This window comes from Apaloderma vittatum, unplaced genomic scaffold (assembly GCF_000703405.1).
Source record: "Apaloderma vittatum isolate BGI_N311 unplaced genomic scaffold, ASM70340v1 scaffold550, whole genome shotgun sequence".
NCBI lineage: Eukaryota > Metazoa > Chordata > Aves > Trogoniformes > Trogonidae > Apaloderma > Apaloderma vittatum.
Genome location: NW_009694790.1, coordinates 1 through 23679, shown reverse-complemented (window position 1 = coordinate 23679; position 23679 = coordinate 1). Strand labels below are relative to the sequence as shown.

The window sequence follows — 23679 nt, the reverse complement described above, 5'->3', positions numbered from 1 at the left end:
AAAAAAAAAAAAAAGCTCCCCCCTGCAGCCATAATTACGTTCAAGGCAAGTCCCTGGTTTTGCTCTCCAAATTCACTGATGCAAGACAGCTCCCACAGGCTGGTTTTCAAAGATACACACTACCCATAGTTTTCAAATATCCATGCAGATTCTCAAATACATATGCTTTCAGTGAAGCAAGTTTTCAGTGTTTCCCTAAAGTAAGACTGAACGGTTTTACACACCAACATCCCCCCACTAGAGAAGAAAGAAAAACGCCTGGTCTGGAACATACCTGCACACCTTTTGCATTTGGCTATCTGATATGGAAAGAGCAGATCCGCGCTCTGGCAGAACTCACAGATAAACCCCTTCGCTTGGCAGAGCTGCAAGGACAGCAGAAGAGTCAATTTACTTTTAATCTTCAGGAATATTCCTCACACTAACAGCTGCAAGGACATTAAGAGCATTGGCTCTTTTTCTCACCTCGCAACCATCCACATGGGAGGTGGAGCTCTTTAGAATATCTTTAAGGAGGGGCAGCAACTGCCCTCGTTTGATCTTCACCAGATCATCCAGTGAGAAGAGATGCAGCTCCTCTGTCAGATGGCCAGGGACCTGTTCAAACTCTTTCAGTACACTGCAAAAGAGAAAGAATAAAATCAATTTATAAAACGCTATTTTTAAAGTATATTTGAAGAATAAGCCTCTTTAGTTTCTCTAGTCACCCAGGGATCACACCAGGCAAGTTCATGCCAAATCCTTCCTCCCCTTCCAGTTTGAGATCACATTCGCAGAAACTGGGGCGTTGGGAATTTAGAATAAAACATCTGCTTTAAATGTGCATTCCGCAGGAACTAGAGTTGCCATGGAGAGTCATCCCAGTACTTAATGTGTAAAGGGCTCTCTCCTACCTCAGGAACAGTAGGTAAAATCCCATATAGTATCTAATGCAATAAGCTATTTACTTTTTTGTATTTTGCAAAGAAAACTTTGAGGGCTTTTATCCTGCAGAGGTCACTATTGGGTGATTATACTTGTACTGAGCAGATGAACACTGAACACTTGAAATACAGCTATTATTCTTAAAATATCACCAAGGTGCAGTGAGGACCCTAATGCTTATCGCTATAATGAAATCACAGGTGGTTGTTCAAAAGAGACACATTATGATACACATATTTAATTTTAGTGAACAACATATAATTGATGCATAAAAGAGGTTCATGTCAAAGACAGAACAGAATCTACATTTGAAGCTTATTTTCCTTATGTCTCTTTTTAAAAAGGTCAGCAATTCTGCAGTGAAGGTTTTATCATTCCTATATCTACCTACTAGTTATGTCCATAACTTGGGAAGGTGAATACTAAATACCTTTAATTTGCACTGACAAGCAAGGTCATGTTTTGATATTTATCTCTTTTGGTTACTACCATCAGCTGAATATGTTTAGTAAAATAAGCTGAATTGAGCATTATGACAGATTCCTGGAAGAAATCTTTAAGCCCTCAAAGAATGTATCTGTTAATTTTTAAACTTTTTTTTAAAGCAAATCATCTAAAAAATACACATATGTATCTCTGACCTTTTAAGAATGAGTGAGAACCTACAAGAGATGGAGAAAAAACATACGCCTAACAAAAATCATTCAAGATTTAAAACTCAATGTTTAAGTATGTTACAAGAAACAGAGCTACCACATCGAACCCGTCTTCAGTCAACATTTGCAGTGCAGTAGAAGTGTTATCAGAATTTTTTCTAATGATCATATTATCTCATTTAAAACTGCACTCAAATGTCTCTACATAAGGCGGCTCTATAAGCACCTTAATAAGCTATTTTCCATAGGTGATCATGGCCCATACCTTTCACCAAACCTGCAGGTTTTCAAAAGCTTTTTTAGATGAAAAAGCTGTTCTTGCACCTCCTGAAAGTTTAAAGGGGAAAACAAAACAATTTTAAAAGGAAAAGCAATTGCATTTATATATTAAGTGAGGAACACCACTGACTCAGCAACCCTTGTCAGTACATCAAGCCACACAAGAATAGGAACACCCAACATGGAATTAAACAAATGGATTTTCTAATGCATGGAAGGCCAAGGAAGGCAAAGGATACTTTTACTCATTCACAAGGGAAGCAATTCCTAGTGCTGCAAACGGCTCCATGTCAGCACACCAGGCTGTTAGACCCAAACCCGTGTAAGAACAGCCAAGAAGCGAGCACAGGGCATCTTGTAATCTTCAGCAGAAGACCCTTCCTCAAAGTGTAGGAGGTTCAGCCCTTAGATGAACCAAGGGTGTTCTCCCTAATGGCTCATCAAATTACGGAGTCATGCAAAACTTCCAGAGCTTTCCAGTAGCCAACTGTCAAGCTGAGGTAAATATTTACTGTAGGAACCCAGCTCCTCTCCATGAACTGGAAACCAATAAGGAAACATCTCCCCAAGACATCAGGGGAAATGAGACCTCTGGTATAGGTCTCCATGCCAGGGGAGAGAGGGCAAGTCCCAGAAGTGAAGATGGAACAAGTCTTAAGTGTGGAGAAACCAACTCCTTCCCACATACATAAACCTGCCCTAAATGGTTTATGCCAAAAGGCTCAGACCCACAAATTCCCAATAAAATTTAAAAGAAGTTCACACTTACCCTCACCCTGTCCATTTCTTTACTTTTTGTGTAGAGGGCTTTGTTAATACATGACACGTTGAAAATTGGGTGCTGCCATACGCTGTCCAGGAGGTGTTTGGAGAAGTTGCAGACATAGTACTTTTTGAAGTCCCACTTCAACAGTATTCGGGCAGGAATAGAAGACTGGGCATAGCTGTGGCAGCAGTCACAAAAGTATTTCCCCAGGTAGTCACAATATCGGAGTCTCCTGATGTATTCTGCAGGTAGATAACAACAAAATGGTGAATATTTCTAATGCTCATGAGATAAAGCTCTTGTCTGTATGCCCATTCTGTCTCAATAATTCAGATCTACTGGAGTGAGGGGCAAGGGATTTATTTATTTATTAAGCAAGGGGTTTTATTAAAAAACACATGCACAAGGTCTGTGCCTTGCATTAGAAGAGAAAGCTTTCCTCATTTACACATTTGTCAAACTGAACTGATTATATTCATCCCCACGAGATCTTAGAGAAACCATTATTGCTTTACCTGCAAAAAAGATAAACAAGATAAAACAACAAAATACCTTCACCAAAGGGAAAAACAAGCTTTTATTGGATCTTTTTCATATAAGAACATTTGTGGATTATTTTCTCCACCTATCTCAGGTTTGCCCAAATAATCTGTGCCATCACAGACTTTAGAGGCCATCACAAATGCTGCTCTTCTGTGAGCAGACCCAGGACAAGTCTTGAAAGCCACTTCAAAGATTTCTTAAGTAAGGTCTGGGTGTCAGACCTGTAAATCATCACGCTTTCAAGCAGTTCTACAAAGTATCACAAATTTATTTGTGCTTTAACACAAGCAGGACTTTGCAATCAAGATTTAAAGGGGGAAAAAATTTTAGAAAAAGACACCCCAAAAGAGCAAAACCACACATTCCACATGTTTGCATAAAGCTTACATAAAGTCTCTGAAAATAGACTTTTGGAAATGTGTGAATTGGTACAGAGACAGAATTTTTGAATATTGGAAGATTTGAAACCAGCACTTTCCAGCCCGGAGGCTTGACTTTTTAATAGCTTTTCCTGTTTTGTTGTTGACTGTCATGAATTTTTACTGTGTATGAGAAGGATATCTATCAAGTATTGTATTCTGTCTTTAATAAGAAATTCCATGCAGTGGTTAAGATCCCACTGCCTGTTTTATAGCAGGGACATCGAACAATGAGATTCCTTCTAACTCAGATAATTTTATGATTTATGATATGTTGGTGAAGATTATTCAGGCTGATGACTAGTAATGGATTTATTATGTGTTGTGGGTTTTTTTTCTGTAATACTTACTGCTTTCTATTGGGGTTCCACAACCAACACATGTAAAGTTTTGGGCAGCCACCACTGCATCTCTCCTGCATACAGAGGCAAATAGTTACACCTTTCAGCATCCAAAACAGTTCCATTAACACTCTCCCAAAGCATAAGAGAGCTACACTGGCACCAGCAACGTCCACATTAGGAACTGATTCCTACTCCTCCACATGAAGAAGGGAGCTCAGAAAGGAGACACAGACTATTATTTTAGTGGGAGTCTCTAAGCTGTTCTGTGGAGAACATACCATCCATTACTGCTTCTAAATACGGCTTGTTGCAAGAATTAAATTCTTTTCTATTTTTCAAGGTGGCATTGATGTCAAAGGGGAGAGGGAGGGAAGAAGAAAAGCCACAGTTGCACCTGAAAAAGCAACTGGACCTGCAGCCACACAGGAAATTAGTTTGCCTACTGTGCATTTAACAGCACTTTATGCAGAGTGAGGCAGTAGTTTCCCCAAACACAATCTGTTTTCTCCCTCCCCACTTTTTCCCTAAAAAACTAATGCTCATAAAATATCAGTAGGGAAGTGGGGAAATCTAAAGAATGTTCTCCAGGTAATATCACAAAACGAAATTTTTAGGAGTCCAGCTCAGCATAACCACCGTAACACCAAACGGTATGTGTATTATCACATGTAAAAGCACATGTGCCACCTTAATTGGGACATGCCAACCAAAGGGAAAAGATGCCATCTGCTTTCTAGTGAAGCTGGTGACAGACACTGCTGAAGGCTGTGCCATGCACAAGCTCTAACCTTGGTTTCTATTAAATCACTCAGACTCCTTCCATCAACTTCAGCTGACTTCAGACAAATCCCTGTGCTCAAATTCCTTAGGCAATGCTCAGACCACTTAGACTTACTTGACTGAAGGGTGAATATTAAATATAATCTGTGATCTTGGTGGGGTCCAGCCAGAAGATCCTCTTAATTTGGATACGATCTTTATTTCTTCAGCCAGATTCAGACTGGACTCAAGCTCTCTTGGGATGTCTTCTTTGAGCACAGACTATTGGGAAAGACAAAGTCATGAAGATCTTAAATATGCTGAAAATTGCTAAAGAGAAAAATTCTCTAAAAATTTAAAGTGAGCTAATAAACTGTAAGTACTTGTCTGTATTTTTTTTTAATGCAACTTCCTCCTTTCCCTAACAGTGAAGCAGCTGCAGTGAGACAATGATTATTTGGGGAACCAAATAAAGAGCTTGCTGTTCTCTGCTCAGACTCACTCTCTGCTTAGACGAGCTCAGGCAACCAAACAGTTGAACTGCGGAGTCTGTCTGCAACCAGTGTTTTCTGAAAGCTCTGCACAACTCCTGGGCTGTTGCTTCAGCAGAATTGTTGCCTGGTTCAAAAGACGACCTGAAAGTTAAGCAATACAGGAGAAATGGCAGCACGTCGTCGGCAGCTCCGCTGCCTCTTCTGCATCCCTGAAAAGTTTTCTTCCATCATTTCCTTTTTATCCCCTTGCTTTGATACACCCAACCACTCGCAGAGCCACAGTCACCACCCTCCAGCGAGACTCCAGGAGCAAAGTAAAGCTCTGCGAAGCCAAGCGCCACAGACATTTGCTGTCAAGCAGCATTCCTTCCCCTTCCTCGGGAGGGCCAAATTCACCACTCCCACAACTTGCCCCACCCAGCCAGAAGAGCCACCAAAAAGCTGGTCTAAAAGAAAAGGCAGTGCCACCAAACTATACTATAATAAAAATACGCAGCATTACCTTTCATCTGGGGTGACAGACAGATTTTCAAGGTCTTCAAGTTCTGCGACAAAAGAAAAAAATTTATCAAGCCATCTGAGAAAAAAAAACTTCTGTTAACTCAGCGCTGCTTTGAATCTACCTTTTGTATTACCACAGTGTTAGCTTCAAATATAGTAAATCTTTATGACACTCTTGTTGTATGTGGGAAATCACCTCAGCCCCGGTTGTAAACCACACATAAGGAGTCTTATCTCCTCTGCAGCTCTCTGACACTCGATGATGAAGAGTAGTCCCAAACATCTACGCATCGTATCTTCATCATCAGCCTCCCTTTGAGAGCAGGAGAATTAGTAAGGAGAGACTAAGTGCCTCCTGGTCCAAGTCCAGCCAGAAAGCACTAGACAAACAATAAAATACAGAACCAGTAGGGCACACATTTTTTTTGACACCGAAAGGTATTTAGAGGCACCCATCACAAATATGCCAGCTAATGCTATAAACGAGTAAGAGATGAAATGAACGAAATTAAAGCATACATTTCTTCATTACGTTTATATAGACAAAATACACTTATGCAGACAAAGTGTTCACATTGCTAGCATTAGTTTTAGCTATGCATATTGTTCTCAAGACAAATGTTTCCCCATGCATACATGTCAAAATAACTCTCGATGCCAGAAATACAGTCTTGGAAGCTAGTTCTTCATTCTTAGATTAGGGAAATTTTTTGAAAAAAATAAATAAATCTCTAAAATCTAAGGGAACAATTAAGAAAAACCCACCAATCAAAACCAAACCAAACCAACCAACCAACCAAAAACAAAAATCCCCAAACAAACAAACAAAAAAAACCCAACAAACAACCAAACACAAAGTTTTAACAGATGCACTGGGTTTGCCTGGCCAGGCTTCAGTAGCTGGGGGGCTGCAGGGGTGGCTTCTGTGAGAAGCTTCGAGAAGCTTCCCCCAGGTCTGATAGAGCCAATGCCAGCTGGCTCCACAGATGGACCTGCCACTGGCCAGGGCTGAGTGATGCAAGGAACACCCCTGTGATAACCTCTTTAAGAAGCAGGTTAAGAAGAACTACATCACAACAACTAGCACAGAGAGAGAGAGAGAGGAGTGAGAATATGTGCAGACACCAAGGTCAGTGAAAAAGACAGGGAGGATGCTCTCCAGGCACTGGAGCAGAGATTCCCCTGGGTCATGGTGAAGACCATTCGCAGGCTGTCCCCCTGCAGCCCATGGAGGTGATGGGGTGCAAATGTCCACCTGTGGCCTGTGGAGGATCCCACACCAGAGTGGGTGGATGCCGGAAGGGGGCTGTGACCCTGTGACACTGGAGCAGATTCCTGGCAGGACTTGTAGCCTGTGGAGAGAGAAGCCCACACAGGAGCGGGTTTGCTGGCAGGACTTTTGTGATGCCAACAGGGACTCACGCTGGAACAGTTTCCCTGGGAAGACTGCACCCCATGGAGAGGACTCACGCTGGGGCAGTTTGTCAAGAACTGTATCACGTGAGAGGACTCACATTGGGAAAGTTTGTGAAGAATGGTCTCCCATGAGAGGAGGTGAACAAATTGGGAGTAATGTTAATTCTGGGAAGAAGGGAGGGATGGGGGAAGGTGTTATTTTTAAGATTCACTTTTATTTCTGATTGCTCTTCTCTAATCTGACTGTTAATAAATTCAATTAATTTTCCAAAATCAAGTCTGTTTTACTCAGGATGGTAACTGTGAGTGATCTGCCTTTCCTTACTTCAACCCTTCCTTCTATTTTCTCCCCATCTAGCTGAGAAAGGGGAGTGACAGAGTGGCTGTGGTGGGCATCTGGCCAACGGCCAGGGTCAAACCATTACAACAGGAAGGCGGGGGGGAAAAAAAGGAAGAAAAAAAATAAAGGTTAAATATTGTTCTGGCCACTTTTAAGGGTTTCTATTTCTGTATATGTAAAAACCAGAAGCTAACCAAAGAAACTCAGGAAGTCCTCAAGAGAAACAGAGCGTTGGTGAATATAAGGCAACAGAGACACTCTGTTCTAGCTCTGGAGCAGAGGGAAGGCTGCCTAAAACTTAATCAACCTCTTTAATTAGGAAATGATCATGTCCTAAATTCTCTCAAACAATGCTGCTACAGTTGGCAAATGTTGTGCCAACTTCACAGTTTGCTCACCCACATTCATTTGGTTTAATCCTCAGACATAATTTCAGTCCCTGTATTGGGTTTGCATGGCAAGGCTTTGGTAGGGGGAGGGAGGCTGCTGTAAGAAGATGCCAGAAGCTTCCCCTGTGTCTAACAGAGCCAATGCCAGCTGGCTTCAAGACAGACCCATCACTGGCCAAGGCTGAGCCCATCAGTGACAGTGGTAGCATCTGTGAGATAGATAACATATTTAAGAAGGGGAAAAATACAAACCCACTTGCATAACTGCAGCTGGAGAGAGAGAGAGGAATGAGAATATATGAAACAACTCTACAGCCGCCAAGGTCAGTGAAGGAGGAGGGGAAGAAGCTGCTCCAGAAACTAGAGCAGAGATTCCCCTGAAGGCCATGGAGGACCTCCTGCTGGAGCAGGTGGATGCCCAAAGAAGACTGTGATTCCATGGGAAGCCTGTGCTGGCGCAGGCTCCTGGCAGGACCTGTGGATCCATGGAGAGAGAAGCCCATGCCGGAGCAGGTTTGCTGGCAGGACTTGTGACCCCACAGAGGATCTGCACAGCAGCAGTCCGCTCCTGAAGGCTTCACCCCACGGAAGGGACCCACACCGCAGCAGTTTGCGAAGTTCTGTAGCCCGTGGGAAGGACTCGTGCTGGATAAGTTCATAGAGGACTGTCTCCAGTGAGAGGCATCCCACTCTGGAGCAGAGGAAGAGCATGAGCAGCAGTGACAACATGTGATCAACTGACCACAATCCCCATTCCCCATCCCCCTGTGCTGCCAGAGGGGGAGGAGAGGTAGAGAGTTTGGGAATGAAATTAAATCTGAGGGATAGGGCGAAGGTGATTTAAGATTCGTTTTTTTCTCTTATTATCCTACTCTGACTTGGCTGGTAATAAACTAATTTTCCAAAGTCGAGTCTGTTTTGCCTCTGACAGCAATTAGTGAGTGGCCTCTTCCTGTCCTTATCTAAACCCACAAGGACCTTGTTACGTTTTTCTCTTCTCTTCTCTTCTCTGTCTAGCTGAGGAGGGGAGCCATAGACCAGCTTTAGTAGGTACTTGGCATCCAACCACACCCTCAAACCTGCAAAGATACCTTTCTGAAGAAAGGAAATCCTGCACTAGTCTGCCACTTGTGCATGTGTTCTAATAAGGAGTCATGCATATATTGCTCTTTCCATTTTCTCATGCTACTTCTCCTGCAATAACATCTGCCAAGTCAACAGATTTTTCCAAATGATGCAATAGATTCAGCGGAACAATGGAGCTGCCTCTAGAGTTACAATTTTAAAGTCTTACCAATAATTACGTATTCATCCTCTGAGTCACTGTGGCAACGAAATCTGGTAACCTCATGATGTGATGGTAGGTGCGCTGGGGAGCTGACAGGCAGCAAAGCACAGCCTGTCCAGAACAAAGACAACACCAGTTTATCTTTTCAACATTTATAGAGTAGCTGCAATTATATTTTTGTCTTTGCTTACCAAAACTTTAGCACACTGTCTGTACTTGCAGAGCAATTTCGCTGATTTTATTTCATTTTATGTATTTGGTTTTATATATAATACACAGAAAGTCAGTTCTTGGGAGTCTACCAGACAGCATGTCCCTCCGTTTCTTAGGTAGAAGCCTCTAGAGACTAAACCGAAAAGTTTTCTATTATCAGTGGTCTCTCTCTTTCTCACATGCAAGCACACCATTCATTTTTCCCCTAGAACTTATGTCATTTAGACTTCAGACATAAGTTCCATCTCTAAGATATGTATTACTCAAGAGACTAAAATCTACTTAAAAATGCAGGTGCTGACTCAAGCATTACAGTGCCAGGAGCATTTATTATCTTGCCTCAAACTATACGTGAATTAACGCTCTGGGCAGTTTCACTCAAATCAGTTGCATGGCCTGATCTGCATAGTGCAGAAGTATGCACAGAAAGAAAGAGCCAAGCTTCAAATCCTGCAAAAGAGGTTTTAAGTAGAGAGAAAACCAGCCAACTACAGAGTTGTTCTTGGCATGTGCTACTTCAACCTTACATTTCCTTTGTCTTGTAAAAAAAAAAAAAAAAAAGAAAAAGTAATTATAATAAATTAAACACAGATGTAAACATCGAAAAGGAAGAAACTGACCCACAGGGAAAACAATTGTGGCATAATGATCCTCAGGGAACATAGCTCAAGACTCAAAGAAGGTAACAGAGGATTTGGTTTCAAGCAATGCCCAAATTCACTTGGGGTTTTCTTGCACAAAAATAAATGACAAAGGCTGTCAGACAAGGTTGCGTTATAGACTAAGTAACTTGCCTTCATAACCACTGTCTGAAGAGGCAACAGAAGAATCAGACTTCTTCACTCTAGGGTAAGAAGATAACTCCAAATCAGTGTGATAGCTGCCGTCTGATCCACTTGCTTCCTCCACACCCCAGGACTCTGCTTGTTGGTTTAGGATATTACATTTCATTTTTTCTAGCGATGCTATAATCATGTCAGCCACAAAAAAGTGTGCATTTTCCTGGACATAAGATTGAAACTTTCGTTAGTACACAGCATATTTGTTACTTACTTAAGAAGAAGTGAAACATATCCCTTTTCCTCGTATTTTTTTCAACTCAAGAAACAAAAACGTAAGGTTATCTCACCTTTCATTTAAACACCAAAAAAAAAAAACCACCCCAAGGGCAATTCAGAGACAATTTGCAAAAGGCTGTCTCACCCCTGATTAAAACATACAATTTACTTTTATCTTACCCATCTATTAGATAAAAAGAAACTTGATTACACGCCTAATTCGTGAATATGTATGCATTTTAGGGACACAGTCTTCTAGTCACACTGTATTATTTAGTATGCAAGTGTGAAGCTGTGCAACCTATTGAACAGGATTTAATTTCAAGTCAGCGTGTACAAGCAGTTTTGCACGCGTGCTAACTCGGATGGGGCCAGAAGTAGAGATTTTTGAAGGGGCTGGGAGGTAGGGAGTACAGAAGCTAGTAAAATGCTTTTGTGTGTTAGGAATTAAGGCAGTGCGGTAGGGAATATGCAGCGAGAAAGCTTACACGGTCAACTCAAGGTTGCACAGGAAGACAGTGATAAGATGAACTAACTCCTGGGGGGTTCACACTGCCTGAAATAAAATCCAGCCCTTTCAAAGCTCCCTGCTAGACATCCCCTCGCCACGGTGTCCCTCACCATCTTGGCTGCCAAGGTCACCCATTCTGCGGGGCAAAGGGAATTTGTAAAGCCATCCCTGGTACCGGTGAGAGAGACATCCAGACAAACGCGGGGCTCCCTGTCACTGCTGTGTTCCTCGCTTTGAACAGAGCACCCCACCCGCGCTGCTGCTGGTCTGGGCACAGCTTCCCAGTCCAGGCTCAGCCCGAAAGCAGATGATGCATCAAACTGATGCACTCGGGTGGATGGATGGAAACCCAGAGAGGCCCAGGATATTCTCTCCCTCTCCCCTCAGCTGCGTATGCTTGCACTGTGCAAAGCTAAAGCTCTGTCTAAAAAGCCAAGGCAGTATCTAAGGCTAGAGATTCTTAGTGCGGGATAATTAAAGCTTCATAAAAGTGGCTTTTGCTCAGAAAACTGTATGACTCAACATCAGTATTTATTACACCCTCTACAACTTGTATGGGAAGCATGAAAAATATTTCAGTGTTTAGAAACAGTCAAATCTAAAAGAAGCACAACAGACATCACTGCTCTCTTATTGTCCACAGCCAGATGCATTAAGAAAATTAATCCCAATGTTAAGCCCCAAATTCCCTGTAGGTGTTTGAAGAGACTTTTATCTTTTCCCTAACACTGACTAACTTCACTTGCTCTGTGCAGTTTCTCCAGAGACAACTTTCAGTGAACTTCAGGACACACTATTAGCAAAGGAAAGAATTAAACATCTCCTACTCTGAAGATTCAAAAAAGCCTGCGCAGCACCTCTTAACCCAGAGTTACTGGCAGAGCACAGTGCCATGTCCTGCTGGTAAAAGCAGTTGTGAGTGTATCAGAGAACTATGATGCAAAAAGATGGAACGGGATACAGGCACTCCTGTACTCAGCATGACTTATCAGCTTTCAGCTATGCCTCCTGATACATCTGTCACGCCAGGAAGGAAATCCAATTCCGCTGTGACACACCAACTTTCTCATTTCTCTTCCTTCCCAACAGCGAAAGTCCCTCTAGCCCATCTCCTTCCTGGCACGCGACAACTCTCAAGACTTGCTGACGCTACCCGTACCTTTGTTTTCAGTTTCAAAAGAGATATTTTTTTCACCATCTAAGTGTTTTGAGTTTGGGGTTTTTGCTTATTGCTGTTTTATTAGGGTTTGTGTATTTTGTTTGTTTGGGTTTTGTTGGTTTTTAAAGGCAGCCTCACTCACAATGGGCTCTTGATAGCTTTTAACCTGTAATCATAGAATGGCCTAGGCTGGAAGGGACCTTAGAGATCATTTAATCCAACCTCCCTGTCACAGGCAGGGACGTCTCTCAACCAGATCAGGCAACATACGGGGACCGAACCAGCCCTCAATCACCTGCACAGCAGAAGTAGCTGATGCGATCTTGCCTCACTCTGTAGTTCTCAGACTGTGGTTTCTAATCCTCTCACTGGTCTCCCAGTGACTGAAAGAAAATTACTCTCTTTTTGGTTCCCACATGACAGATGGGGAAACACAGTCTTCTTCACGAAACACTTTTCCCATAAAGCAACATGAAAATCTATTTTACAAGTTTGTTGGGGTTTTGGTGTGTGATTTATTGAGTGAGTTTGGGCTTTGTTTTTCTTTTTAAATGCACGTTAGGGACATCGAGAGCTTCAAATCAAATGGAGAACTCGCCACTCCAGTAAAACCAGTGCTGTGCACAAAGGTGATTACCTCTTGGGCCCAGCACACGGGACCACATGCTCATCCACAGTCCAGCAAAAAAATCTCCTTTTCTAGGCTAATTTTTAAGGCTCTTTTGTATTAAATTCTACTCGTTGAAATACCTAACTGTAACATTAACCCCTCTTTTCCATTTGTTAGAAAAGATTAACATTTAAAACACAGAGTTACTGTGTGACAGCATTATCTTCTCATCTTTATCTCTGTTTATAAGCTCAAATGGGCTGCCTATTCGACAACACACCTCAAGTGGTTTGGGCCCCTTATGCAAATTATAAACCACGTAAAACTGCTTAAATTGCTGCAGATGTTATAATTACTGTGCTCGTTATTCACACTGTAATTCTTTTACAGCAATCTTACAGGCTCATCATAAGTACATACAAAAAAAATCCACCTACCTCCCCCTATTTCCTGACAGTAAAAGCATGAGGTAAATCCCATTTATACGCATGTAGCTGCAACAAATCCTACATAACATATTCTAACATAACTTTAAAGTGACTATAATAATCTTAAAATTGGGTCTCAAGGAATGTGTGGGAAAACAATGCAGAAGTAGAAATGTACAGTTTTCGAAAATATTTTTATTTTTTACATAAATTAAAATATTTAATTCATGTATTAAGCAATAGGCATTTTAGGTTTGTAAGTTCACCCACAAAGGGGAACAAGAGGGAAAGTACAGTATTTGTAAAGATTACTCCATCTAGTAGAAAGTTCTGTTATTTAGAAAAGCCTCCTGTCATTTGGCTTTGCCACTATAAAATGGAAAAAACCCAAAACATTATGACAATAGTCTTTGTTCTCCTCACCTTCTCCACATCTTCTGGAAGCATGCAGATGTCCTGCAAGGAACGATTCAAGGGTAAAACACTTATGTTCAAAGGAGAAGTAGAACCTGTGGGTATAACAAGAACTTCTATTAGTTCTCTCGTTCTCTGCAGCTCACAGGATACATGCAGGACGACTTCCAGAAAGCAAAGCAAACTTTCTTTTCCAAAACTTAACACTGGTAGAGCTGAAGGATGTGGAGGAAGTCAAGGAGGAGAGCGAAATGAGAAACATGCTGGCATTTGAACTCCCATAGCAACCTGAAACAAGAGCCTCACTACTAGAGAAACAGAGTTTAAACGCTGTGTGGTGACAGCACCTCTGCAGGGATGGTCTGAGCTGCAAGGGACAACGACAGCCAGAACCTCAGGCTGGGATTACAGGGATGCTCTGCAGTTTCCACATGGGCAGCTAAAACCACTCTCTGCTCATTCACAACAGGCAGAATTAAAAAAAATGGAGAAAAAAAAAAAACAAAACAAACCCCAAAACACAAAAAGCACCTTCACTGCTGCTGTCTGGATGTGCAGGGAGATGCATCAGCCTCAAAAGATTCCCTGAATCTGAAAAGTTTGGAAAAAACTTTGCCGCTTTTTTTTCCCACACCTCAGGGAAACCTCCCTACTGTTTCCAGATGCAACCCATACTGCACGGTAGCGTGTACAGCTGGGGCTTTTTATATATAAAATATGTAGTCACAATCTTCCTGCCCAGATCATGACCTCATGTTTTGTTTTCAAAGTACTCACAATGACTGCTATGAGAAACGTGCTGGAAGGATGACGAAGATTATATATAACACACGTACACACTAATGAGATACAAAAGGAAACGACTCCCATCTTCTACACTGACTGGTGTTTGTTTACTACCTCTTCTTTGACCTTACGACCAAGCAATTTCTGTTTCACTGTGGCGTTCACAGGATAAAATAGACCATACCTAAGTGGTACCACCACACATGCCATTCTAAGCCCTTGCGGATAATACCGTTCAAGAGAAGGCTCTTTGTTTAAAAAAAAAAAAAATATTAAAAATTCACTCTTAAATTAGTTTAAAAGTCACAGAAAAAGATAGAGAAGTCTCACAAACTATGAGACTAATTTATGAAAACTTTTTCTCCAACTAAAGGCCACTGACTCTCAGGCCTAGTTTTGATTCTTTACATTGCCTTGTTTACAGAAACCATGCTACGCTGCCCTGAGCACTGATGACATCAGGCTGGAAAGTCAACACTGTGCTCAAGCATAGCAACACAGACACAGTGGTTTTGAACAGAATTAATAATACTTCAATTGTGTACACCATGGTGAGGCCACATCTGGAATATTGTGTTCGGTTCTGGGCCCCTCAGCTCAAGAGAGACAGGCAACTGCTTGAGAGAGTCCAGCGCAGAGCCACAGAGATGATGAAGGGAGTGGAACATCTCCCTTATGAGGAGAGGCTGAAGGAGCTGGGTCTCTTTAGCTTGGAGAAGAGGAGGCTGAGAGGTGACCTCATAAATATTTATAAATATGTCAAGGGTGAGTGTCAGGAGGACGGAGCCAGGCTGTTTTCAGTGATGTCCAATGACAGGACACGGGGCAATGGGTACAAGCTGGAACAGAGGAGGTTCCCAGCTGAGCGTGAGGAGGGGCTGCTTCCCTGTGAGGGTGCCAGAGCCCTGGCGCAGGCTGCCCAGAGGGGGTGTGGAGTCTCCTCCTCTGGAGACAGTCAAAACCTATCTGGACGCATTCCTGTGTGACCTACTGTAGGTGATCCTGCTCTGGCAGGGGGTTGGACTAGATGATCTTTTAAGGTCCCTTCCAATCCCTGACATTCTGTGATTCTGTGAAATGGAAAGGCTGACTGACAATCTGACTTTAAATCTATTTTGAAATCACCTAATTAGGTTACTTTCATGCCTATGTGACAATTCATTTTACTGGATAAGCAGTGTGAAGAGAGGACAGGTAAGTGCTAATGGCTCTACAGCTTGATAAAGCCTACATGCTCACCAGTTAATAAACATTACTCTATGTACTAGAAATAATAAGCACAAATAAGAAAATGGGAAAATTATTCTTCTCTCTCTAAAATGTAAGATGCAATTCATCTTAAGTACAGTTTTGATCTCTAATAGGTGTTTTCTCTTTTGCTTACCTCTTGCATCTTTAAGTGAAAAGCGTGTAAAGTGGGTAGGAGCCCAGCACATCCAGCAGCTCTGGGTCTGACACAAAAAATAATCTGCTTGCCCTTCTGCTCCTGACCACGTTTGCCTGGAGGCTGCTGGGGCTGGGGAAAAAGCTCTGAAGAGGCACAGAAGGAAATGGCCTTGATGGACACAGAGTTTAAAAGAAAGAACAAGCCCTGTGAACTGTCAGTGACACATCAGCCACAACGCAGTCCCCAGAAAACACCAACCTCAGTCACAGGCACCTCATTAACAATGACAGAGCTTTTTCAAAGGTCGCATGATGCTACAGGAAAATAGCCCCTAAAAGCATGAATGAGGCCAAGCAGGAGTTTCACAGGACCAGCAAAAACTCCCACTGACAGAAAATGTGGTGAAACCCACTGAGAAAAAAAAAAAAATTGTTTATCCCGATGTAAGCTATGTTATCTCATTTTCTTACGTTTTGTGAACCCCTCACCAATTCTCCTGCAATAAACCAGCTACCTCTGAGATAGTAATGGAAAGGACTGCAAGTTAGGAAATGGTTTTGTGTAACTCCTGCCTCCACATTAGGCATTTTATTTCTTCTTTTTCAGTTTGTCATTCACTTTTCCCATCCTCATACTCCTGCATGATGCAGAGGAGAATGAAATTTTGCTTCCCCTGCCACAGGCTACCCAGTGGGGAGTCAAATGGCTAGAAGCAACACGGAACAAAGAAATGCAGAAACATCTACTTTGTACAGAATGAACCAAAGTCCAATGCAGACAGAGCCCACCACTTTGTGCAGTGTGTGACAGGAACCTGGCTCCCATGAGGAGTATTGGTTACAAAAATCAAGGACACTACTTCTCCAGTCACCTGGCTGCCGTATTGCTGTTTGTGCTCTGGAGCGTCAACAACACTGTTGACCCAACACAAACTTGTGACACATCCTACTTGTGCCAAGAGATCGAGTCACGCACGATTTATTTATTTGCCCTTACACACGTGCCTCACAGTCCCCACTCACACCAAGAGCCTGGGCTGTGTTTTCCAGACCCAGCTACCCAAAAACCTGCGTGACTGGCCCCAGTTGGCTCCAACCACTGGGCGTGATTTCCTCCTCCCAGAACGTGCACCTCTTAAATGCATGGGGGCCAACAAAAACACACAGTAGAAGGAAACCATCATAATCGTCACCATGCTAACTTTTGGCAACAACCTATCCCAGGTAACAGTTATTATTATTAAGAGCTCCCTGCATCCTGCAAACAGCACGTGCCTATTGGAGATCCAGCCAACAGCCTGAAGCCATAGAAGAACAAGGTGTGAATAGTTTGGAAGGGCCAGAGCTTGAAAGTAGAGCTTAGAGTGTCACTAATAAAACTACTGTTGACCAGAGGGAGAAGAACAAAAGCAAAAACAACCAAACAACACAGCCTTTGCCTTTTTGCTACAAAGGCAAACTGAGTGTTCTCCGCCTTTTATCTACTTTCCAGCAGAAAAATTAGGCCTCGGTTGCATCATCTTTCCAAGGCTCAGCATTGAGTAAGAATAAGCCCTCAGACACGGATAACACCCTTTATAAATAAAAGTGGTTCATCTCACTGTAGCAAAGGCTGTCTGTATTAACATTAGGTACTACACAGGAGGTTAAAAAAAAAATTAAAAAAACTCGAAAAAAAAATCCTCATGTGTATTAGATGCATCTGGAAAGGAAAGAAAAGTAGCCCTGCTCTGGCACAAGTCATTTTGTCACAATGAAAATGGATGTTAGTGGTCTGCCTCCAAAACGCCAGAATCAAAAGGACTTCCTCTCCTCCAGCTCACGTCAAACACAAGATGTCCCAGGCAGCCCTCACACACCAGCAAATCACTGTCAAACGTCCAGATCCACGCTATCTGCTTTTGGGAGAAGGGTAACCATGAAGACAAGATGAAGTTAGTAAAAGCCTCATTCAGTGTATGTTCTACATTGCCCACAGCTTCGCGATTTCTGTATTTTACCAAAGGTAAAATAAAGAAAAATACAGAAGCATCTCTGCATCACCAGAGCACTGCAAACCTGAGTGTCTACCATTTTACTGAGTCCAATCCTCTAGTTGTCCAGTTTCTAAGCTTTTTCTTTCTCCCCTCTTTCTAATTTTGAATGATGACATTTGTCCAACTCACAACCACCATAAACAAGGCCCCATTTCAACAGTTGTCATTCCTAGCACAGAAACCTTAAACAAAAATGGAATCTGTGAAGTTACCTGTTCGACTGACTGGCTCTGACTGAGAAAGTCCACTGGGAGAACTGCTGTCACTGTTACTGGCGGGTGCAGGCTCCAAAGCATCAGGATATTTCAACAGATCTGCTGGCTTATCAACAGTTGAATCGGAAAGAAACCTTGTGAAAGTCCAGTCTCGTTCAGGGGAAGTATAACGTTCTTTTCCAGAACACACAACAGACGACGTGACAGTGCCTCCTGTTAATGTCACTTGGGTAAAGCAGTCCCGCTTCAGAAGGGATACATCTGAAAGACTGAAACCATCCGAGGAGGAAGCAACAGGATCCCCACCAGAGTAATGGGGACAAAAGAAAGTATCCAGTGAAGGTTTAGAGGAATCACAGTATGTGTTGTCCCAGCCTGCCCGGTGCCTTGTAAACCGAATGTCTGTTTGCGTAGAGGCCATGTTGTGGTGCGTGGAATCGCTGTCGCTGTCGTCACGGCTATCCCCGGCGCTGCTTTCTTCCCACCGTTCTACATCGCTGTCTGGATGCTCAGCTCCCTGCATTGTGGTCTGCTCCAGCAACAGAGAGGACTTCAAACCAGATCCATTTAAAACAGACACGAGAATGTCTTTGATAGCTTCAGCGCTGCCTGGGTATGATCCAAAACTTTTTGCATGTCCAATCACTGCTGGCCTTGAGTATTCATCTGTTCAGAAAGGGGAAGAAACCAAGAGGTTAGGAAACAACAATTAATTAGAATTTTAATTTATAACACGAATAAAACTCACATTATTTTTAATATGAGTGAGAAGAAGACCTGAATCCACAAACCACTCTGCTGCTGCCTCCTGAAAGACAAAAGCTCTTGCTTTCTGCAGTCAGGAAGCAATTCTCTGTCATTGATAAGGTTAGGTAGTAAACCAACAGTAAAGTATGCTACTGCCAGACAAACACAATTAGTTACGACTTTTAACAGTGACTGATTGTTAGCATTCTCAAAAACACCACTGTTCCACAAAACTGGATGAGGTACGGCTACTGGTTCTATCGGTAGTAAAAAGAGAAGATCGCGTTACAGTAAGATATATGGAGTATAAATACAGCAGAAAGAAAAAAAATACACTTAGAAATAAAAGGTCATGTATTTGCATGTTCCAGTTCTGTCAGACACTCCTCATGTGGAAAAGGCTAAAGTAACCTTCAGTCCCTTATTCACAGGGGTGACAAAACTTACGTGAAGCCATAAAGAAAATTAGCTCTGTCATAGAGAGTTCATTATAATGCCTCTGAAGGAGTCCAAAGCACTGCCTGCCAAGGTCCTACGTGATCTACTGCAAAACCGAGTTCAATAGAAAACATTTTCAGTGGCAAATATAGCAACATTAATGTGATGTAGAAGGAAGCACTGCAACCAGTAGATATTCAAGAATAAATTGAAGACCTACACCTGGAACAAAAAGCCTTGCAGGAAGTGTCATCACCCAAGCAATGGAAAGATGAGACATAAAGTCTATGTTCAAGAAGAAATTATCAACCACAACACAACAATAAAGTTAACAACTGTCTCCTTTGGAGACGATAAGTCGGTTGTAAAATTCTAAGAATAGATACAATCAAGAAGATTCATTTCCCTGGCAAAGAGCTCTTAAGCAAGGACCATGAGGCATGTTAAACACTGCTAGTCAAGAAAGCAGCAAGTCTTGCAGACTGCAGACTTTGCCCAGAGGTTGCTCTCCTTGGACATATCTCAAGGGAAAACAACAAACCTCTCCTGGAGTCACTCACCTGGAAGTCATCATGCACTCAAACTGCATGATAAGAAAGTTTACCCATGAAGGGATCAAAATCAAAACAAAAAAACCACCCACATAGTTTAGAAAAGCAAGTTTACATAAAGAGCAGTTCTCAGCAAGAGAAAGCTGAAAAAGTATTAAGGACATCACGTATAAGCTATACGCCAAGATCTGCTAGCAATGCTGTCCTAGTAAAGTCAGGTCAAAATTAACTGAAGAGTTCATCAGTGATTGGGACCAGACACCTGCCAGTTATCAGGATAAAGCTCTTGCAGAAACAGCAGCAAAACTGCAAATTTTACTGGCTGCGCTGGCAAAGAAACACCTTGCAAACAAAGCCAGCCATGGCAGTGCAAGGGCACGAAGGGGAAATAAAAGCTAGTTGACTTTCAAACAAACTTATCTTTTCAGGAAAAGAAAGCAACCCTGGTAACTACCGACATTTTAGCCCAGGTTAAGGCACTCCTGTGCAAATGAAAACATCGTTTCTGTGCAAGACAAAACATCTAGTCTTACCACCTTCAAGTCGTCATCTTTCCTATTGCAAAGCCCACCCCAAGCCTACCAACAACAACAAAACCCCAACCAACCCAAACTCCATGTTTAGGCTACGAGAGATAGGTCAGTTCCAATAAATAAATCTCAAGTTCAGTTTTTCAACTGATACTCATGTAAATAATAACGGTAACTGTTAAAACCTGAGGAACTATTTACTGAAAAAACAAGCAGTTAATATGTCAAGAATCATCTGAACAGAAATTCTGAGCACTCAAAATGCCAGCATAACTAAAATGACCCCAAAAGAAAATGAAAACCCACAACATACTTCCCAACTGTATAATATACTTTGATGTTGTCCCATCTTCAAAGCCAGTAAGCAAGGTTCCCTCTCCAACCGGACTATCCCTGTTTAGTACACACAAACATCAATAGCTTTTGCTAGCACTACGGGCACCAGCAAAGGTCCCCAGAGGGAGGCATTTTAGAACAAATTGGCATACCTGAGAGAACGGAGATTTGAGGTGTTGGAGCAAGGCAGCTAATCCTCGCTGAGGGATTTGAAGAGTACGTGGACTCGGTGAAAGCCACCTTCAGGCTTTTGTGATTTAACTAGAAGAACATATAGGGAGACAATTGTGTTATAAGGCAACAGTACTCTGGTAATGATAACCCCAGTCTCACAGCCATCCCAGCAGTAAGAACACCATGCTAAGGCCTGTCAATGGTCACTTAACCACTGTCTACATTTATGGTTGTCTGAAAAATCTTGCCAGAAGCGCATACCATCTGAGGAGCGCTGGCATCTCAAGCCCACATCTTGTACTTCACACCAGAAGGCAGGCAACCAAATTAATTCTCCTACTGTGGAGAGTTTCAACACGTGCATAAGGCATATACAAGACAAAACGCTGAATGTGGTTTAAAAAACCGCAGCGAAGTGGAAAAGAGTTCAAGGAACCACCCACTTGCAGCAGGAAGCACGGGCCTGTTTACATGTACACAAGCTATGAGCAAAATCTGAGGCCCCAACTGCTTGAGCTCTCAGCTGTATCGACTGGGAGCAAGCAGAGAATCATAGAATTGTCAGGGTTGGAAGGGACCTTAAAGATCATCTAGTTCCAACCCCCCTGCCATGGGCAGGGACATCCCCCACTACATCAGGCTGCCCTGAGCCCCATCCAGCCTGGCCTTAAAAACTTCCAGGGATGGGGCTTCCACCCCCTCTCTGGGCAACCTGTGCCAGTGTCTCACCACCGTCATGGGGAAGAACTTCTTCCTAATGTCCAATCTGAACTGATCCATCTCTAGCTTCAATCCATTCCTTCTAGTTCTGTCAGTACCCAACATCCTAAAAAGCCCCTCACCAGCTTTCTTGTAGCCCCCTTGAGATACTGGAAGGCCACAATAAGGTCTCCTTGGAGCCTTCTTTTCTCCAGAATGGTCACATAATCACATAATTTGACAGAACACTGTACGTGTGCTTCTCGTCAGCAACGTGGCTGGCTCAGCATAGCTGTGACACAAATAATCCCTGGCCTGGCATACAGCCTGCCAGTACAAACCGACAAAAACTCCAAATGCATTTTAACTGATTGAGCAGATTTGTCCCAAACAAGCGTTTCGCTTTGTGCGGTCATGACGCTTCCGATTTGGTATTTCTAACCCCAAAGCCGGATTTATTACATTGTCAAACCAGCATAAACCAAACCAGGGCAAGCAGTTTAGCACAGATACCGAGGGGCTAATTCTAACAAGTGAATAAGAGACACTCAGGACAGCAAAGCACCAGCTCTGCTCCCCAAGCTCACAGATTCCACGTGAAGGTCACACATTGGTCTCCTGCTCCCTCTTTGCTGCCCCAAATACATCATGCACCTACAGAGCACATCACAGAAACCAGGAAAATCAAATGGGTGCCCTGTTCCGATGGGCACAGCATTAAAAGGCACTTAACCAAGGTGCACTTTGTGCCTTCTCCACAGGCATCAGTGAGATGGCTCCACACAGAAGCACCCCCAGTATGCCTCTTGCTCTCCTCTGTGATCCCATATAAAGAGAAGGGGGTTAGTTAAAAGGTGGGTTGCCACCCTGTGGTGATCTCTGTGTTCCCCACATGGTCCCATGAGATGGCGAGGCAACCCAGAGAGCAGATCTACTCCAGATACCTTTCAGACTCACGGAAAGCAGAAGAAACTAAAACCCGCAAAGAATTTCCCTTTTAACTGAAGAAAAACATTTTGGGGCCAAAGATAGCACAGTGAATTTCAAGTATTTAGCACCTGATTAATGCCAGTGCTTAGAAAAATACTCTTTTCAGTACTTGATAGCACCTTCTTTCCACCCCCAGCCCCAACAAGCTAATTTAGAGAAACAGTTGTGCAGGCAGGCTTTATACATATAAATATGACATTGTCAATATTACTAATTTTTTGTTAATTACTTCTATTTTTTTTTTAAAAAAAGGTTTTTAATATCAGCAATAAACAGACTCTGCCTCTTAGGATGCAATTATCACAACTGACTGACACCCAGTGGAAATGTAAGTATTTTATCAGTAAGTGTAAATATTGAGTGCTAAGTTTTACATTTTCTTTTTTTTTTAAACAACTCTCCCATCTGTTAGATCTCAGAAGCAAGTGGTGTTCTGAGAATTCAGATAAAATACTTCCATATACTTTCAAGATGTTACAATTTCAACTATATCACAGAGAGTTGCTTTAATATTTAACTACCAAGCTAGACAAAAAAACAAACTACAAAATAAAACAAAAAACATTAAAGCGAACTTGTAAGTGATGAGAGGTGCATGAAAGTACCACGACACGCTGCCACAACCCATATAAACCACACTCACCTTGACATATTTTATATCACAAATGAGTCAACCATTCCACTCCACCCTTAATATTAGGTCCGTATCTCCAAAATTAACTTCATAAAGAAACCATGAGCACTTAAAGTGTTTGCCACAACCACTGACAGCAAAAAAAAAGCTGGTTTTAATTTAAAAAGAAGTCCTCCCACCTACACGGAGCCAACATTTAAGATTCTTTCCCTGCCTTACCTTGTCAGAGCGGGGGTGCTTGAAGACTTCTCTTCTGCTGTAGCTGGCTAGAGCTACTGCATGGAGAGACATGATGGGAAAACATGCATTTTTTGTTGTTGTTGTTACTCTTGTTGTTAAGCACCTGGAAGCAAGAGAGAAAGAATTCCAATCCCCCGCCACGTTAACCGCGACCCTCCTCCATCCGTTCTGCAGACTCCGCGTTTACTACTCCGAGCTGGTTCGGGTCTCGGCTCGGCGTGCCACGGAGCTCAGCAGCCACGGTGGGAATCTGCCTTAGAAGAAGCCCGATTTATAACTTAAAAACAAACAACCGACGCCAGAGCAGTGCCTACCACAGGCGCTAAGAGGGAGGTCGTGCGATACCGATCTGTTGTAATTTGCTGTGAAAGGAGCAGGAGCGGACCCGGCAGCCACGGAACCCCCG

At 42.6% G+C, this 23679-nt stretch overlaps 1 protein-coding gene across 1 annotated transcript in view; it reads right to left on the bottom strand.

Annotated features, from left to right (window-relative positions):
• The window catches only part of KIAA0226L (KIAA0226-like ortholog), a 23926-nt gene extending 602 nt beyond the window's left edge, over positions 1–23324 (bottom strand). The window contains exons 1-14 of the mRNA XM_009868777.1: positions 23253–23324; positions 20689–20797; positions 17932–18600; positions 13521–13606; positions 10126–10333; positions 9125–9229; positions 5687–5729; positions 5193–5325; positions 4827–4972; positions 3938–4002; positions 2629–2867; positions 1846–1907; positions 466–619; positions 275–365 (exon numbers count right to left, since the gene is read on the bottom strand). Coding sequence (XP_009867079.1) covers positions 275–365; positions 466–619; positions 1846–1907; positions 2629–2867; positions 3938–4002; positions 4827–4972; positions 5193–5325; positions 5687–5729; positions 9125–9229; positions 10126–10333; positions 13521–13606; positions 17932–18600; positions 20689–20797; positions 23253–23324 — 2182 coding nt within the window. The remainder of the gene's footprint in view (positions 1–274; positions 366–465; positions 620–1845; positions 1908–2628; positions 2868–3937; positions 4003–4826; positions 4973–5192; positions 5326–5686; positions 5730–9124; positions 9230–10125; positions 10334–13520; positions 13607–17931; positions 18601–20688; positions 20798–23252) is intronic.
• Positions 23325–23679: the final 355 nt, after the last annotated feature.